Source organism: Sarcophilus harrisii, chromosome 3, assembly GCF_902635505.1.
Source record: "Sarcophilus harrisii chromosome 3, mSarHar1.11, whole genome shotgun sequence".
NCBI classification, from domain to species: Eukaryota; Metazoa; Chordata; class Mammalia; order Dasyuromorphia; family Dasyuridae; genus Sarcophilus; species Sarcophilus harrisii.
Genome location: NC_045428.1, coordinates 600,775,703 through 600,793,574, shown reverse-complemented (window position 1 = coordinate 600,793,574; position 17,872 = coordinate 600,775,703). Strand labels below are relative to the sequence as shown.

The 17,872-nt window shown below is 54.3% G+C and overlaps 2 protein-coding genes across 2 annotated transcripts; both read right to left on the bottom strand.

The window, feature by feature from the left end:
• Positions 1 to 2,186: 2,186 nt before the first annotated feature.
• LOC116422924 (liprin-alpha-3-like) lies at positions 2,187 to 4,975 on the bottom strand. The gene is made up of 2 exons (XM_031963439.1): positions 4,756 to 4,975; positions 2,187 to 2,667 (listed from the first exon to the last, which is right to left on the bottom strand). Exon 2 carries the CDS (start codon positions 2,611 to 2,613, stop codon positions 2,215 to 2,217), a length of 399 nt encoding a protein of 132 aa, XP_031819299.1. The 5' UTR covers positions 2,614 to 2,667; positions 4,756 to 4,975; the 3' UTR covers positions 2,187 to 2,214.
• Positions 4,976 to 5,804: 829 nt separating this feature from the next.
• LIN7B (lin-7 homolog B, crumbs cell polarity complex component) lies at positions 5,805 to 10,689 on the bottom strand. Its single transcript, XM_031963437.1, has 6 exons — positions 10,587 to 10,689; positions 9,788 to 9,906; positions 9,137 to 9,208; positions 8,491 to 8,700; positions 7,794 to 7,957; positions 5,805 to 5,965 (listed from the first exon to the last, which is right to left on the bottom strand). Exons 1-6 carry the CDS (start codon positions 10,621 to 10,623, stop codon positions 5,944 to 5,946), a joined length of 624 nt encoding a protein of 207 aa, XP_031819297.1. The 5' UTR covers positions 10,624 to 10,689; the 3' UTR covers positions 5,805 to 5,943.
• Between the last annotated feature and the right edge of the window lie 7,183 nt (positions 10,690 to 17,872).

Here is a 17,872-nt window from a genome sequence, read left to right as displayed (position 1 = left end):
CGGGCCCTTGGCCGGGGGGGGGAGGGTTTCCCCCCCTTTGGGCCGGTTGGGGCCCTTGGGCCGCCCTCCGGGGGGCCCCATTGCGGGGGGGACCCTCTGGCCCGTTGGTCAACTGGGGGGTTTTTGCCTTCTGCAGGCTGCCCTTTTTGGCGTTTGTCCGCTGGGGCCCTTCTCCTTTCGGGGGTGGGGGAGGGGGCCCCCTGCGCCCCCCGGGCGGAAAGCCCACCCCTGGGTGGGGCCCCGCCAGGGGCCTGTCCCCCCCGGGGTCAAGGGTTTGTTTGGGCATTTGTTTTCGGTTTGGAGGGAGGGTCCCCGCGGGCCCCGGGGTAGGCTAATTGGGGTTCCCCTTTGTCCCCTTTGGGGCCCGGGGGGGGGAGGGGGGAACATTTCCCGTGGGTGTTCCCGGGGGACGAACCCGGTTGCATAAATGCACCCCCCGGAAGCGAGGGGAGGGGTTTTCCCCTCCCCTTCCGCCGGGGTGCCAATTTCACCCTTTGAAAATTTTGGGGGGTTTTGGTTTGGGGGGGGGGAGGGAAAGGGGGTTGGTAACTGGGTCTGGGTTGGTTGTTTTTTTAAACGATGGAAATGGTTTTTTGGGTTTTCCCTCATGAAGTGTTTTCCGCGGGGGGCCCGGTCCGGGCCAAACCAGTTCTTTCGCCAGGGTTTGAATTTGGGGCCCCCAGGTCGGGGACTTTCCGGCCCCGGGGGCTTTGGGGGAGGGACGGATCCTCCTCCACCCCGGAGCGAGGCCGCCTCCCCGCTTGCCCGCCCCGGGGCCCCCCTCTTCCTAGCCCCATGGGGGGCCAGGCCCGCGCCCCGGGCCGGCCCCGCCCCGGGCCTTCCCCCACCCCCCGGCGGGGGCTCCCCAGGTGCCCTGAGACCCCACCCGGGGACCAAAGGGGTAAGGGGAGGGGGGAAAAGGTCATGGGGAAGGGAGGCCAATGGGCGGGGGAGTAGAGGGGGCACAGAGCAGGCGAAACCAGGGCCCCAACAGAAGGGGACGAAACCTGGGAGCACCAGTGGAAAAAAAAACCAAGGGGGAACAGAAAAGGAAAGAACCCGGGCCAGGGGGCCCCCCGGGGCCCGGGGTTTTGAAATTACTGGGCCCCCCCGGCTCCCAAGAGGCTGGGCTCCCGGAAATGGGCTAACCCCCCACCTCTGGGGCCCTCACCCCTCCGCAATTCTTTCCCTCTAGCCAAAAGCCCCCCCTACAGCGCCCCCGTTTAGGGATGGAAGGGCGGGGGAAACCCGCGACCTGGCCCCCCTTTCCCGCTTTCCCCCCCCCCCCCCCCCTCCCGCATCCCTGGAGGGGTCCCCCGGGCCCCCCCCGGGCCCCACCCCCCCCCCCCTTCTTCTACCCGCCACCGCCCCCGGGGGGTTGGCACCGTTGGGGAACCAATAGGTGTCTGCCTCCACCCCCAGAAAAGGGGGGCCCCCGGTTTCCCCTTTACCCGCCCCGGGAGGCGGGGCCCGGCCCAAGCCAGTTCCAGGCCCCCCCTCCCCTAGGGCTCCCCCCCTATCCTGGGACCCCCCCCCCCCCGGCTTCCCCCCCCCTCCTCCCGGGGCCCCACCTTCCCCAGGGAAAGGGTCCCCAATTTCCTGAGCACCTGCTGGGGCCCCATGGGGCCCCCTGCTTCCCAGGCATGGGGGCCCCAACCCGGCACCCCGGCCCAGAAACCCCCGGGAACGGGCCGGCCCCCCCCCCCGGGGCCCCTCCCTCCTCCCCGGGGCCCCCCGGCCCCCCTTGTTCCCTCCCTCACTCCAAACCCCTTCCCCCCCGGGCCCCGAAGGACCCGGGAAGGGCGGAAGCCAAAAGGCACCCCATGTCCCGGGGTCGAGGGGAAAGCCCCCTCAGTAGCCCCCGGGGCAGGGAAATCCCTCCCGGTCCCCGGGGCCCCCTTTCGCCCATTCCTGGGAAGGGGGTTCACCTGGACTGGGGCCCATAAAGGGCCCCCAGCCCCCCCTTTTGGGCCCCCTTTCCCTTTCCCCCAGGCCCAAATTTATTGTCCCCAACCCGGGGAACGGGACCCTGGGGCCCCTTTCCCAAAAGCCGGGGAAGGGCCCCCTTTCCTGTGTTGGGGAATCCTCCCCAGGCCCGGCCCAAGGGGGGGAGGGGGAACCAGCCTTAGGGGCCCCCCCTCAGTGGTTTTTTTTCGGAAAAGTCTGGCCCAGGACTGGGAACCTCCTCCCTCCAAGTCAGTTTCCCACTATTCTCTAGGGACTCTCACTCCCTGGCCCAACACGATCTGGTGTCAGTTTTTTACAAGTTAGCCGTGCAAGGAGTCCTGGCTTGGGGCTGTCCCAGGCTAGCCAAGAGCAAGGAGCCAGGTCCTTGTCCCCGCCCCCCCAGACTTCCCCTACCTGAGGCAAGGCTATGCTGAGCTGCCGTTGCAATGAGTCCTTCTCGTGACCCAGTTCCCGAAGGCGCAGCTGGGCCGTGGCCAGTCCATCCTGGGCCTCCCGAAGGGTCTCCAGGAGACGCTCCCGCTCTGTGAGCATGGTGACCATGAGCCGCTCCAGCTCGCCGCCCGCTGCCCCTCCTGCCTCCTCGGGGCCCAGGGCTGAGCCCCGCCGGGCATCCTCGCTGATGGTCGGCATCACCTCGCACATCATGGTGGCAGTGCCAGGCCCACCAATGGGGGGCACTGAGGAGGAAGAAGCGGGAAGCTGGAATAAATGCAGAAGTGGGGCTTGGAGGGAGGCGCAGAAAGCTTGGGGCGTCACTGTACCCACGGAGGTCAAGACAGTGGATTGATAATGATCGTTTACAGTTTAATATGATCAGCTCACAGGATGATCAGACCTGGAGTTCATGCCCTGGATCATGGCCTCAGAGGCCACCTCGTCTGGTCATTCATTTTCACAAAGGAGAAAAGTGATTCCTGGAAATCTGAAGGGACAAGCGGGTGGGAAAGTGTCTCTGGGTTCAAAGCCAGGGGCAGCATTTGAACCCAGGCCCTCTTAATCCTGCTCTGATCCTTTCAGGTTCACCCTCCCAGGTATCCAGCTCCCTCAGGGACCCAGTAGGAATGAAGCAAGGGGAGGAACTTCCAGGGAGCTGTGGGTGTGGCCTGGGGAATGAGGTGAGCCTGTCTATCCACCCTGTGGTGGTATCAGGTCAGACGGGTCTGGTTGGAGGGCAGGAGGGTGGAGGAAGCCAAGACTTTCACCCTGTTCTCTCCTCCAGCAGTTCAACCGGTTTGGGGAGTGCCAAGGGCCAGTTCTGCCCCACCTGCAGTTTGGATCCCCACACGCTTGGCTCCCTGAGGATGCTGGAGCTGTGGCCACCAGGGTGCCCGAGAGGGGTGAGGGGAACCCCCCAAGCGCTTGGCAGCTGGGTCTCAGCCAGCTAGATTGGGCTTCCTCCTCATCCCTCGCCATCCAAACACCACCAAGAAGGAGCCTGTATACATTTCCTTCCGGGGAGTAAACAAGAGCACGGGCCTGAGAAAAGTGGCCATCCCAAGAGCAGGGACGTGTGATCCTCAGAAGGCCCAGCCTGAGAGAGGTTTCTGGAGCCTAGAATCCATAAGGTCGGCCCAGAGACTTGGGACATCTGGGCGTCTGGCCCGGGACCCAGCACACAGAACCCATGCAGCGGGGGCACATCTGGAACAAGGGACATAACTAGGATGCCTAGAACATGACCCGGGACCGGACCCGGCTAAAACAGCATGCGACTGAGACAAATCCAGACTATGGCACACAGCTGGATCATATAGAAAGCCGAGCATATGGCTAGGGATGAGTCTAGAACATAGAAAGTGGGTGGAACACATTCAAAATATGGACATATATGGCTCAGTCCTTAGGCTCTGCACCCCCCTTCCACACACACAAACAGCCCTTTAAAGCCTTTAGCGAAGGAGAAAGGAAGGCTCCAGGGAGGCCCCAGCCCAGAGAGGTGAACGCTCAGACCCTGGGCGCCCGGGGCCAGGCCTCCCTAACATAGCAGACCTGAGAAAACCCCTAGTTTCCTGAGAGGGCAAAGGGCTGGGAGGAGGGACGCCTGGGTCCCCGAGGAGACGAGCGATGGAGGCTTTGACTCCTGCATTCCTGGGGGCTGGGGGTGCAGGGGGCCGCGGTCCAGACCTCTGGGTCCTGGATGGCCCAGAACAAGCCTAGAGACCGGGAGCTTGAAGGAAAAGGGGGACGGGAAGGTCTAGGCAAGCCGGTTTCACCATGGACAGCTCCAAGCCTGGGCCTGAGGCCAGAGCCTGTGACCAGCCGGATGATCCCGCCTAAGGGCCTGACTCGGGGTTCTAGAATGGGGCCGCTGGCCAAAGATGGGCGGAGATGAATGAGGCGGGTGCGGCCCGGGGGGAAGCCAGGACGCATGGGTCCCGGAGAAGGGAAAGATGGAAGTGGGGGAGCAATAGAGCCGGGGCTGGGGGAAGGGACCACTGGCTCGCCGAAAGGGTAGGGGCTGGGGCCCGGATGTCTGGGTCCCTGGCGGATTCTGGGGAGTCCAGAATGCCTGGCTCCCTGCGAGGTCCCAGGGAAGCCTGGACGCCCGGGTCCCAGAGGGACACTGGGGCAGGTAGGGACGCCTGCCCGGGTCCCCGCGGGATGTTGGGGAGGCCGGGATGTTTGGATCCCTGAAGGATGTCAGGGCGAGAAGGGACGCCCGTCCGGTCCCTGCGGGATGCCGGGACGCCTGGGTCTCCGCGGGACGTCGGGGGGGCCGAGACGCCGGGGTCCCTGCGGGACGTCGCGGGACCAGAACGCCGGGGTCCCCGGGGCTCCGTCTCTTACCTGATCGGGCGGCGGCGCTGGGGCTGCAGCGGGGGCGGGGGTGGCGGGAGCCCCGAGGAGGCCGGGAGGGGCCCCCGCCTTCCTGCCTTCCTGCCTTCCTGCCTTCCCTCCTTCCCCGGCTCGAGGTCTCGCTGTCTCCCCTCCCTCCTTCCCTCCCTCCCTTCTGCTCTCGCCGTCCGCCCGGCGCTGTCTCTGTGTCTCGGAGTCTCTGTCTCTCTCTGTCTCTGGGTTGCTGTCTCTGTCTCTGGGCCCCGGCTCGGGCTCCCCCCCGTGAGGCCGCAGCCGCCCCCTCCCCCGCCCCCCCCCGTTCCCCCAAAAATCCAGCAGCCCCCTCCCTGCACTCCCGGGGCCGCGGCCCCTTTAACAGCCGCCTGACGGACGGCGAGCTTGAGCCAATGGGGGGGTGGTACTGGGCCCGGCGCGCCCGAGAGACCCTCCCCTCGGCGGGGCGGGCGGGGGGCGGGGGTAGCGCCGACCAATGAACGACTTTGGGGGGCGTGGCCCGACTCGGAGCCCAAGCGATGATGTCACCACCGAGGAGCGCGAGCCCGAGGCTCCCCCAGCCCCTCCCTCGCAGAACTCGGGACCGCGCTGCGGGGGCGGGGGCGAGGAAGGAGGGGAAGTTGCGGGGATTCTCCCACAATGCACTGCATCCTCCCCTCCCCCCCAACACCGAGCATCTGCTGTCTGGGCGGAGAGTCGAAGGCGCGGGCGTTGATTGGATGCTAGGGGAGACCCAAGGGGGGGGGTCTCCTCCCACGGTCCTGGGATTTCCCACCCCCCAGACCAGAGGCTTCCTCTCTCTGCCTATGGGGTCCCCCTCCTACACAACAGCCAGACCCCTGGCCTCTTCCCTTTCTCTCCAGGTTTCTTCCCCCCTCCAGTCCCTCCCCCCAGTCCTCCAGACTCTCCCCTCGGAGCCCAGCCTCTCCCTCCAACACTCCCTGTCCTCCCACCTGGACCTTCCTCCCTGTGACTATGGCCTCCTAGTGAAGACCCGGGGACCTTTCCCCTCTGGTTCTGCGGCAGGAAGGACAGACAGGCAGACACAGGGCGGGGAGAGAAGAGCTTTAAATAGGGTCTCAGGAAGGACTGGGTAAATAAATACTGTACAGAGGGTCAGAGTGGGCAAGGGGGAGAGAGGGCTCCTAGGCAAGGGTGCAGGAGCAGGAGCCAAGCCGGGAGAGCTCAGCCTCGGGACTCCAGGGACCTGTGGGGGGAGAGAGAGAGAGGCAGTGAGCAGAAGCTGTGGGAGGCTGCAAAGGCCGGAGCTGCGGCCCACCTCTCTGCTGCCTGCTCCGTTTGGACAGTGCTGGGTAGGGCTCAGACCACTGAACCCTCCCCCCGAGGCGGCTACTCCAGCCCTCACTGATCTTGCTTTGGGTAAGGAGATAACCTAGATTCAGAGCCGTGAAGGGCTTTCCCTGTAGCCACTTAGCTGGTTGACTCCCCTGGTTCCATGTCCCCTGACTTCCCTTAGAGGCTCTAAAAGCTCTCAGAAGCATCAGGGGAGACAGCATGGCTGGGGCTGAAGGTCTTAACCGGGGGTTAACAGACACCTCCAAAGGGTCTGTGGCTAGATGGAGTTTCTTGAACTTAGATGGGAAAAAACAATTGCGCTTTCTGTTCCCTAACCTCTCCCTGTAATTTAATACTTCCTTCTATTGTGAATAGAGGCCAAAAGTAATTCTGAGAAGGGGTTGACGGGCCTGAGCCAAAGGTGTCCGTGATAACGCCCACACAAAAGGCAGAGGCCTCTAGCCTGGAAGTCCTAAAGACCTGGGTTCCCTTCCACTCCCCAATGTACTAACCGGAGACGCAGCCAGCAATTGCCGAGTCCGGCTTTCCCCTTTGTAAAATGGGGACACAAAGGCCCGCAGTGTTTGTACAGTCTGTTGGAACATGATCTCCAGAGCAGGGACTGGCTTTCCTTTTTGCCATCCTTAGCACAAAGCCTGGCAATAGCAAGCAAGTGCTTCTGAAATGCCCGGAGACTGAGGGCATGGCTGACTACCTCTCTGGGCTATTGTGAGAATCGAATGAAATGAATGTAAAGTGGAAGACACAAGTCACTGCTATTGTTGGAGGCCCGGTAGGTTCTGAAAGGTTTGGCAGGCCCCAAAGGGCAGGAGAGAGACCCGAGGTGGTTTGCAAGGGCCAGCGGGGGCTCAGTGAGGGCCAAAACTCAAAGGCATGAAAATTAAACTCTGAGGGGCTTGATGGGGGCTAACAGAAGAGTGGTAAGGGTTCATGAGCATGTGAAGACTGCGGGGCCATGGGAAATGTTAAGCAGCAGGGTAAGGGCTCAAGAGGGTTTCGGAGAGGGGCTTAATAATAATTAAATATGATTTGGTAAGACTCGTTAAGGGCTAAAGGGGCAGGGTAACCATTAGGGAGCTTGGTAAGAGCTAAAGGTGGCTTGGTAAGGTCTAAGAAAGATTTGGTAAGAGGCAAAGGAGCTTGATAAGAGTAAAAGGGTATGATAGGGGTGAAAAGGCAATATGGTAAGGGTTAAAGAGCAACCTGGTAATGTTTAATGGGCTTGGTAGAGCCTAAGGAGCTTAGTGAGGAGTAAGGAACGTGGGAAGGACTAAGGGGCTTGCTTGGTGGGGACTCTGGAGCTTGCTGGGGAGTAAGGGGGTTCTAGGGGGCTAAGAGGCTCCGAGGGTCTGAGGGGCTCGGAGGAGGCTAAACGGCTCAGAGGAGGCTAAAGGGCTCAGAGGAGGCTAAAGGGCTCAGAGGGGGCTAAGGGAATTGGACAAGGCTAAAGAGCTCAGAAGGGGCTAAGGGGATTCTAAGGGGTTTAGGGGCTCAGAGGGGACTAAGGGGATTCTAGGGGGCTCAGGATCTTGAAGGAGGCCAAGAGGCTTGGAGAAGGCTAAAGGGCTTGGAGGAGGCTAAAGGGCTTCTAGGGGGCTAAGGGACTCAGAAGGGACTAAGGGGCTCAGAGGGGACTAAGAGGCTCTGAAGGGGCTCAGGGACTTGGAGCTAAGGGATTCGGTGATGTTTAAGGAGAACAGCAAGGACTAAGCTCTCACGAGTAGCTCTGGTGCTGTTGGCGCCGCCGAGCCGAGCGCATCTTCTCAAACCGGGCCTCCATCTCCTCCAGCACTCGAGGTGTGTACCGGACAACAAGCTTCACCGTGCCTTGAGCAGCCTTGAGCAGCTCCACAGCCTTCTCATGCTGCTCTCCCTCCACACTCTGCCAGAGAGGAGATCCTATCCAGCCGGGCCCACTGGGCCCAGCCCCAAACCTCCCCAGCCTGCCAGCTCAATGTCTGCCTTCACTTTGCTGTGTGACCTTCCCTGGGTGGCAGTGTCCCCATCTGTATAATGGGTAAAGTGGGACACAGTTTAGTCTGATGGCCTTTAAGGCTGGCAGTTCTGAGACTAGGTCCTTCCCAAGAATTCCCCTGCCACCAAACAGAGGGCTGGATTACATGTTGTCTACGCTTCCTCCTGGCCCTGGATGCTAATGTCACCCCTTTTCCCCAGGGCTCTCCTGGACAGCAGGAGCCTCTTCCTCTTCTGCGCCTTCCCACAAGAGCTAGAGTCAGGGACCCTGGACGGGCCCCCTGATTCAGCTAGAAGCCTGATTCCTGAAGAAGGAAGAGTTTCCTGATTTCTCGGCCCATCAGTGCTCGTCTTCCTCCTCTGGGTCCTACTCTAGCCTTCCCAAGCCACCCCCATCTCCTAGAGATCCCCAGCCGGCCCTGGGGACCCCCAGACCCTCACCACTCCATTGACGGAGAGCAGCTGGTCCCCTCTCTTGAGGCCGCCGTGCCGGTCAGCCACGCCACCGGGAATGACTCGAGAGATGTAGATGGGGGAGTTCTGCTCTTTCCCGCCCATGATGTTGAAACCCAGGCCCTCATCTGTCCTGGGCAGTTCCACCACTCGGGGGTGGGCATGGCCCTCGCTGGCAGCAAAGGCTGCTACAGTGGCCTAGAAGGGACAGGAGCCAGAGGCCAAGGGCCCTGAAGGAATGGAGGCAGGGGGACAGGAGGGGACTCCCTCATGTTGAAAGTCTAGAAGCTCAAAAGAGGGGGTATAGAGCTTTAAAAAGTAGAGGGCTGAGGAGGCAGCTCATTGGTCCCCCAGGAGGTAGGGATCTGTGGGGAGAGGGAAATGGGTCCCTGAGGAGACAAGGGCATGGGAAGGGAAGCCTGGATCCCTGAAGATCTGAGGGGATTGAAGAAAGGCATATTCAGGGGCCTGGGGTAGTAAGGAGGCAAGCGGGGAGACCCTTAAGTTCTTGAGCAGATAGGGCTGCAGGGGAAGGGGAAATCTAGTGGGAGATCGCAAAGGGGAAGGGGACAGATCCCTGGGTATCTAAGGGATGGAAAGCAAAAGCCCGAATCCTTGAAAAGGACAGATTCACCTTGGCTGTGGCGTGAGCCCGGATCTCTGCACTGCCTGTGATATCCAGGGTGTCATAAAGCTGCTCATACACCTGAGGGAGCAGAAACCTCAGAGATACTGGGGTGCAGGGTCCCAACCCTCAGCTCAGCCTGGGACCTGAAGGACACTCAGAAACCACCATGCTCATGAACAGGGAGGATGGACAAGCTGCTGAGAAATGGTCAAGCAGCGTATAGATGTAGCTCCTTCCTCTCAGACCAGGGAGAAGTGGAGGCTGGAGAAGGGTGGATGAGGGTGACCTAGGTGTCCCCACCCGGGCACCTTCCCCAAAGGAAGAGAACAAGCATCACAACAAATCTGGTCCTCTCCACAATTACAGTTTAGGAAACTGAGGGAAAAAAGGGTTAACTGACTTGTTCCGAGACAACGAATTAGTAAACAACTGAGCCAGGTAGCTCCACCCCCTGCACCCTCCGAGACCGAGGTATCCCCCGACCCCGGCAGCGCCCCGGACTCAGGCAGCGCCCCACCCAGGAGGTAGGTAGAGAAACTACAGATTCCAGCGGCCTGTGGGCTGAAAAGGCTGGGGAGGGGGCTTAGGAGTCGCGAGGCTTGTTGGGAGTTGTAGTTCGGCCCGCGAAAGGGTGGCTGGATTCAGGTGCTTGCTCACCTCTCGGATGGCTGAGCAGAAACGACTCTGCAGGACTCGCTGGAGGGCCTGCAGCTTCTGGGGGGGCAGCTCCCCGCTACGCTGGAGCCGCTCCAGGAGCTCCACTGCCCGGGACACGTCTGTGGGGGGACAGGGAGAAAAAGACAGGCTGGAGGAGACGGAGGCAGGGACGGGGGAGGTGAGCGCAGGGATGGGGGCGGCAGAGACAGGGCCGGGACCGGGGGCGGAGGGATGGAGACGGGGACGGGGGCGGCCGAGGCAGGGACGGGGGTGAGGCAGGCAGGGATGGGGGGGACAAGCACAGCGGTGGGGGAGGCAGGCACGGGCGAGGGAGGGACCGGGACCGAGACGCAAGTGGACCCAGAGAGACGCTCGCATAAAGAGATAAAGGGAACAGGAGAGAGCGGGGGAGAAACGGGGGCCGGAGGCGGGGACCGAGAGCTACCCAGAGACAGAACGAGGGAGAGAACAGAGACGGGGAAAGAGATACACAAAGACACAGACGCCCACGGAGACCCGCAAAGCAGAGCTTGGCAGGGGGCAAAGGGGAGCACAAGGGGGAGGGGGAGGAAGGGACACAGGGGACGGAGAGAAAGGCAGTAACGGCCGTGGGGAGAGAAAGCCAGCACAGCGCCGGGGAGCCGGGGAGAGAGCCCCGAGAGATAACGAGGGACGGCGGGGACACAAAGAGAGAGGAGCCGAGCAGAGTTGGGGTTCCCCCAGGCCTCCGGCTGCCAGGCTCATCCCCGCGTCGGGACGGACCCCTGACTCCCCCCAGCCCGGCCCGGCCCGGCCTTACCCCGTTCCAGCCCCAGCGGCTCCGCGAGCGCGGCCATGTCTGCGCCTCCGCCGGGCCCCGCCCGCCCGCCCGGGACCGGGGACAGAGGGACTGACGGAGGGAAGGAGGGACCAGGGGGGGAGAAGCCCCGCCCCCCGGCCGGTCAGGCCCGCCCCGGCCGGAGATGCTGCCTGCCTGCGGGTGCTCCGGCTCCCCCTCCCTTTCCCCAGCCCCCGCAGGCCAGCCCGGCTCCTCCACGCTCTTCTTCGTCCTGTGTGTCCCCCCTCTCCCCTCTTCCCGTTCCCCCTTCCTGCCCTTCTGGTCCCTCCTCTCCCCACCGGTGTCCGCTCTTTCTCTCCCTACTGCCCGTCGCCCCTTTCCCCGCTGCCCGAACCCCCTTTCCGCTGGGACTGTCCCCCTTCTCCCCGCAGCCTGTGCCTCTCCCCGTGTCCGCTCTTTCTCTCCCCGCTGCCCGCCCCCCTTCCCTGCTGCCCGGCCCCTCTCCACGGGACCCTCCTCTACCTCTGTGTCCAGCGCCCGACACTCTCCGGTGCTCTGTCCGCCCTCCCTCAGCCTCTCCACCGGCTGCCCATCTGCCTTGATTTCCCCATGTGGCCGTCAGGAGCCAGGACTGGCAGGTACAGAGAGGCTTGAGGCCCGAGAAGAAAGCCTTCTAAGCAGCCCCACGAGGGGGCCGTGAGCCGTGTCCCGAGGCCCGGCATCCCCGGTCCCCGGAGGGCCGCCAGAAGAGGCTGGCTGGCCATGGTCGGGCGGTGACGGCGGGGATTCGTTCCAGGTACGAGCCGCTGAGCTCCCTGCCCGTCCGGCCCCCGGGCTCTCCCTCCCGGCCTCCCCTCTCCCGAGCGGGCCTCTGCTCCTTCGCGGCTTCCACCTCTTCACACTCTTCTGGCCCCTCGTTCCCTCGAGTCGCTTTCCCTCTCTCCGTCCCCACGGTCCGTGTCCGGCCCCTCCCCGCTTTCCGTCTGGGCTTTCTTCTCTGCCTCGGTCCTCTCCCCAGGTCCGTCTTCTCCCCTTTCCCGGGCTCTCAAAGCTTCTCTCCCTGTCCGCCGGTCAGTCCTCGGCCTCCCTTCTCCTTATTGGGCTTGGTTTTCTTGCCCTGGTTTGCGTCACCTCGGGCTCAGTAGGAACAGCAGTGGACAGAGCCCGGTGCTGAAGCCAGGAAAGTTCAAATCCAGCCTCAGACACTTACTAGCTGTGTGACCTCGGGCAAGTCACTGCTCTCTCAGTCTGTAAAGTAAAGAAGAAAATGACAAACCATTCCAGGATCTTTTGCTAAAAGAAACCCCCAAATGGGGTCTTGACCAATCCGCAAAAACCTCACTATCTCTGACATACAGCAAGGACTTAATAAGGTGCATTCATCCTTCCTGCCTGTTCTCCCTTCACCAGGACTTGTTCTTTCCTGTCCCTAGATCTGTTGTCTTGCTCCCTCTCCGCGGAGGCCTGCAGGTCTTCTCCCCTTCCTTTGTTTCTATCTCCCTCCCCTCCCTTTTGTCATTCGCCCCAACTCTGTCTTCCCAAACTTCCGCTCTCAGAATTGGAAGGCCATTAGCGCGGCCACTGGCGGGACAAGATCCTTTTCTGCACTCACTGACCTTGGAGGCTTCTAGAAAGAGGAACCACTCTCCCACCCCATGCTTGACACTACAGACTTAGCACCTTAATGTCTTTCTTTTCTCCTCAGACCTCATTCTTACTGTGGAGGTCCCCCAAACATCACCTTCCTCGGCTCCCATAACCAGTACCCACCTCAGGCACCCAGGTCATCTCCTGGCTTGTGCCATTATGCTAGAGATTCTGAACTTTGCACCGTTCCATCTTCCCAGTCCGGACTCCCACTTTACTTGTCCTAAGTACTGCACCCTTGCCATGCCCTCCAGGAGTATCCTTGCCTTTTCTTCTGCCAGTCAATCATTGCTGTGACATTTCTTTCCTTCAGACTCTTGACTCTATTGTTGATCAGTTTAAGTTATATGTGAGCCCCAACCTGTGCTCTTCTTGCTTCCTTGGCCTATCAGCAATCATTGTTTGCAAAAGGCCCCCTTTATCTGCTCCTACTCACAGAGTGCAGAAGGTCCCACAACCATAGGGATGGGGACCACCACAAATATGCAGTACCTAGATTCATCTGAGGCTCCACTGCTGCAAACCAGTTCCTTTTATTCCTTCCCAATTGACTCAGATTCTTCGAGACTCATCTTCCCATCCCGCTCTTAACATAGGACCTGCATGTATCCTTATTGTGTATCTAATTTATATTTTAATATATTTAACATCTACTGGTCATCCTGCCATCTGGGGGAGGGGGTGGGGGGAAGGAGGGGAAAAATTGGAACAAAAGGTTTGGCAGTTGTCAATGCTGTAAAGTTACCCATATATATAACCTGTAAATAAAAGGCTATTAAGAAAAAAGTGACATGTTGTGTCCCATGGGAAAAACAAAACAAAACAAAAACATAGGACTTGAGTTATTTTTACCTCCTGAATCCAATTCTCCCTTTGCAACAAGAGAACTGTTCGGTTCTGCACACATATATTGTATCGAGGATATACTGCGACATATTTAACATATATAGGACTGCTTGCCATCTAGGGGAGGGGGTGGAGGGTGGGAGGGAAAAATCGGAACAGAAGTGAGTGTAAGGGATAATGTTGTAAAAAATTACCCTGGCATGGGCTCTATCAATAAAAAGTTATTATAATAAATTTAAAAATTTTTTTAAAAAAGAAAAAAAAGAGAATTGTTTATTCAAATCTTTTGAATATATAATAAAGAATGGCTTTTGATCTTAAAAAAAAATAGGACCTGAGCTCCTAGAGAACATTACAAAAAAACCATCCATTATGACGTCATTTTCTTCCCTATTCTAGATCTCAAGACTGTGATGGGGAATTAATCGATGTAATTCCATCATTGTCTTCTCCAGGGCTCTGGCTTCCCAATGAAGAGGTAGCCCTTCTTCTCATAAGATTGCCTTTCGATTTATGTTCTTGATTCCTCTTCCTCCCATCTCTTCTAGGAACTGTTGTTCTACTTTCCTCTTTCTTCTTCAGTCTCTCTGTCTCCAATAGTGCCTTCCTCCTGACCAATGATTGTGACTTTCCAGGTGGAAACCTCCAATTATGCCCAAAGGGTTATAAAACTGTAGATATTCTTTGACCCAGAAACATCACTCATAGGTCTGCATGTCAAAGAGACCAAAGAAAAAGAAAAGGACCAACTTGCACAGAAATGTTCATAAGAGTTCTTTTTGTAGTAGCAAAGAACTGCAAACTAAGGTGATGTCCAACAATTGGAGAATAGATAAACAGGTTGTATATAATTGTGTTGAAATACTATACTAAATGACAAGCAGAATGGTTTCAGAAAACCTTCAAGGGTTTTTCTAAGAACTGATGCAAAATGAAGCAAATAGACCTAGTAAAACATCGTATACAGTAGCAGTGACTTTATAATGATAAATAAACATGGAAAACTTAGCTACTCTGATCAAGACAATGATCAGACAATTCCAAAAGGACCCACGATGAAAAATTTCATTCATCTCCAGAGAAGTGATGAACTCTTGAGTGCAGATTGAAGCACACTTTTTTCACTTTATTTTATTTTTTGCTTTTGTGCATTCTCTTTTGCAACATGGCTAATATGGAAATTTGTTTTGTAAGACTTTATATGTCTAATCAGTATCATATTGTTTGTCTTATCAATGGGTTGGGAAGGAGGGTGAGAATTTGGAACTTAAAATGTTTTAAAGTGAATGTTAAAAATTTTAATGTAATTGGGAAATAGTTAACAAAGCAAAGGAAAATGTTTTTTTAAAACTGGAGGGAGCGGGGAACTCCTCCATTATATTAACCATTAGAATGACAGTTCCTTGAGGACAAAGAATGTTGGATTTTTCATATTTGCATTTCCAGTTAAAAAAAAAAAAGGCAGTGATATCTGAAATGAGGCTTCTTCTCTTCATTTCCATTGCTTTCTTTCCTCTTCCAAGCAATCAGAGAGAGGATACAGCACCATAACACATTGTTTCACCATTCACAATTCATCATCGCTTATTAAATCAGATTCTCCCAGAGCTTACTACGCTTTCTTATTTTAATTTAAATACCCTCAGAAATTGCATTAAATTGCTTTCAGGATCACTGCCAAGATGTTTAAAAGATCAAGAAAAGTCATTGAGCTGAATTGGTTTATGAATTACAAGGGGAGATCTGGCATAAACTATGAATCCAGAGGACTGACGATGTATAGTCATCATAACAACTTTAAAAGGGATCAGCTTTGTTTTCAAATTATGTGTTTTTAAAATATTTATTCTTTCTTCCTCCCACTCCACCCTCCCCCAAGTTAAGCAATAAAAAAGAAGAGGAAAACCCTCATGACAAACATGGTAATAGTCCCACAAAACAAATTCCACATTGGGCACGTTCAAAAATGAGTGAATCATTCTGAATTCTCTCCAACATTTGTCATTTTCCTCTTTTGGCTAGTCAGATAGGTATAAGAGAAAACCTCAAAATTGGTTTAGTTTGCATTTCTCTGTTAATGAAATAGAGCATTTTTTCCTGTACTTGTTGTATGTTTTTTCATACCCTTTAATCAAATATCTATTGGGGAATGGCTCTTATTTTTACAAATTGGAATCACTTCCGTATTTATCTTGAATTTGAGACTTAGCAAATAAAGTTGCTGCAGAAAATTTTTTCGGGTCATCTATTTCCTATTTTACCTATTATAACTTTCTTATTTACCTATTATAACTTTAACCAATAGTTTTCTTTGGGTAAAGTCTTTTTAATTTTATAAGATAAAAGAAATTTGGTTGCTCATGAACTCTTCTGCTAACCATTAAGGGAAGTTTTAAATGCATCACCTTTTTGACTGAGAGGAGGGAGAGAGCATGATTTGTCTTCAGTCCTGTGGATTCATAGTTTATCATTACCTTCATCGATATGCACTTATAATGTTAGAGTCACTGTGTGATTTATTCTTCTGATTCTGTTCACTTCATTCTGCATCAGTTCAGAGAGATCTTTCTACTTTCCTTTGAAATGATCAATTCCATCATTTCTTAGGGCACAATAATAGTTTTTAAAATTTTAATAATACTTTTTATTTTCAAAATATATGCAAAGATAGTTTTCAACCTTCACCCTTGCAAAACCTGGTGTTGCGAATTTTTCTCCCTTCCTTTCCCCTCCCTACTCTCCTCACCGAGACAGCAAGTAATCCAATATAGGTTAAACATGTGCAAATTCTTCCACATGTATCATACTGTGCGAGAAAAATCAGATCAAAAAGGAAAAAAATGAAAAAGAAAACAACAACCAAAAAAAAATGAAAATGCTCTGTTGTGATCCAGATTCAGTCCCCAGAGTCCCTTCTCTGCATGCAGATGGCTCTCTCCATCACAAGTCTATGGGAATTACTCTGAATGACCTCATTGTTGACAAGAGCCAGGACCATTGCAGTTGATCATCTCACAATCTTGTTGTTGCCGGGTACAAGGGTCTCTTGGTTCCACTCACTTCACTGGGCCTCAGGTCATGTCAGTCTCTCCAGCGTTTCTGAAATCCTCCTGCTGATCATTTTTTGTAGAACCATAATATTCCACTACATTCATAGACCACAACGTAGTCAGCCACTCTCCAACTGATGGGCAGCCATTCAGTGCAATAATATTTCATGACATTCCCATACCAGAGTCTGTTTAGCCTTTCCCCAGTAGATGGACTGCTCTTAGCTACTACAGAATGAGCTGCTATAAATATATTTTGTACTTAGAGTTTTTCTTCCTTCTTTCTTTCCCTTCTTCAAGACTTAGGCCAATTCCTGATTTCTAAAATATAGAGAGAATTGACTCAACTTTATAAGAATGCAAGCCATTGGGGCAGTTAGGTCGCGCAATGTATAGAGCATCAGCCCTGAAGACAGGAGGACCTGAGTTCAAATCTGGCCTCAGACACTTAAAACTCCTTAGCTGTGTGACCCTGGGCAGGTCACTTAACCCCAACTTCCTCAGCAAAAAATAATAATAATAATAATAATAATAAAATACAAGCCATTGTCCAGTTGATAGTCAAAGGATAGGAACAGATAGTTTTCAGATGGAGAAATTAAGGCCATTTCTATTCATATGAAAAAAATGCTCTAAATCATTAATAATTAGAGAAATGCAAATTACAACAACTCTGAGATACCACTTCACACCTCTCAGATTGTCTAAAATGACAGGAAAGAATAATGATACATGTTGGAGGGGATGTGGGAAAACTGGGGCACTAATACATTGCTGAAGGAGTTGTGAACTGATACGACCATTCTGGAGAGGGATTAACTATGCTCAAAGGGCTATCAATGTGCTACTACCCTTGATCCAGCAGTGTTTCTACTGAAAGGGAGAGAGAAAAAACTGCCACACAAGGTTTTGCGAGGATGAATGCTGAAAACTATCTTTTCATGTATTTTGAAAAATAAAAAAGATATCGTACCAAATGTTTTTAAAAATTAAAAAAAGATATAGCCTGATGATGGCCTGGCTGGGCCAAAAGGAATGCACAGGTTGGTCACTTTCTGGCCATAGCTTCAACTTGCTTTCAGAATGACTGGAGCCACTCGTGCTTCCTCTAAGGATTTCCTGAAATGTCTGTTTTCCCCAAATCTCTTCGACCTTTGTCATTTTCCTCTTTTGCCAGCTTTTGTCGGGTTTAAGACAGAACCTCAAAATTGCTTTAGTTTACATTTCTGTTTTTTTTTAAATAACAAATCTAGTTCTAATAAATAAATGTAATAAAATATACATAAATAATAATAAATAAAATAAATAAAAAGTTTTATTTTTCCAAATGCATGCAAAGATAGTTTTCAACATTGACCTTTGCAAAACCTTGTGCTCCAAATTTTTCTCCCTCTCCCCAAGACAGCAAGCAATCCAATGCAGGTTAAACATGTGTGATTCTTCTTAATAAATTTCTATATTGATCATGCTGCACAACAAAAATCAGGTCAAAAGTAAAAAAAAACCAAAAAACACATTTCTCTATTAATGAAATGGAGCATTTTCCCATTGTTGTATGTTTACTCATATCCTTTAACCAAATCTCTATCGGTGAATGGCTCTTAGTCTTATAAATTTGAATCACTTCCATATTTGTTTTGGGTATGAGACTTATCAAAGAAACTTGCTGCAGGGAATTTTTTTCAGGTTACCTATTTCGGTCATAACTTTAACCAATAGTTGTGTTGTGCAAAACCTTTTTAATTTTTTAAAGTAAAAGCTGGG

Coding starts and splice junctions, on each gene's coding strand:
- LIN7B (XM_031963437.1), bottom strand. CDS start 10,623: ATGGCCGCGCTCGCGGAGCCGCTGGGGCTGGAACGGG. Junction 8,701..9,136: donor GGGCTCACGCCACAGCCAAG/GTGAATCTGTCC, acceptor TGTCCCTTCTAG/GCCACTGTAGCAGCCTTTGC. Junction 5,966..7,793: donor CAACAGCACCAGAGCTACTC/GTGAGAGCTTAG, acceptor CTCCCCCCACAG/GTCCCTGGAGTCCCGAGGCT.
- LOC116422924 (XM_031963439.1), bottom strand. CDS start 2,613: ATGATGTGCGAGGTGATGCCGACCATCAGCGAGGATGCCCGGCGGGGC.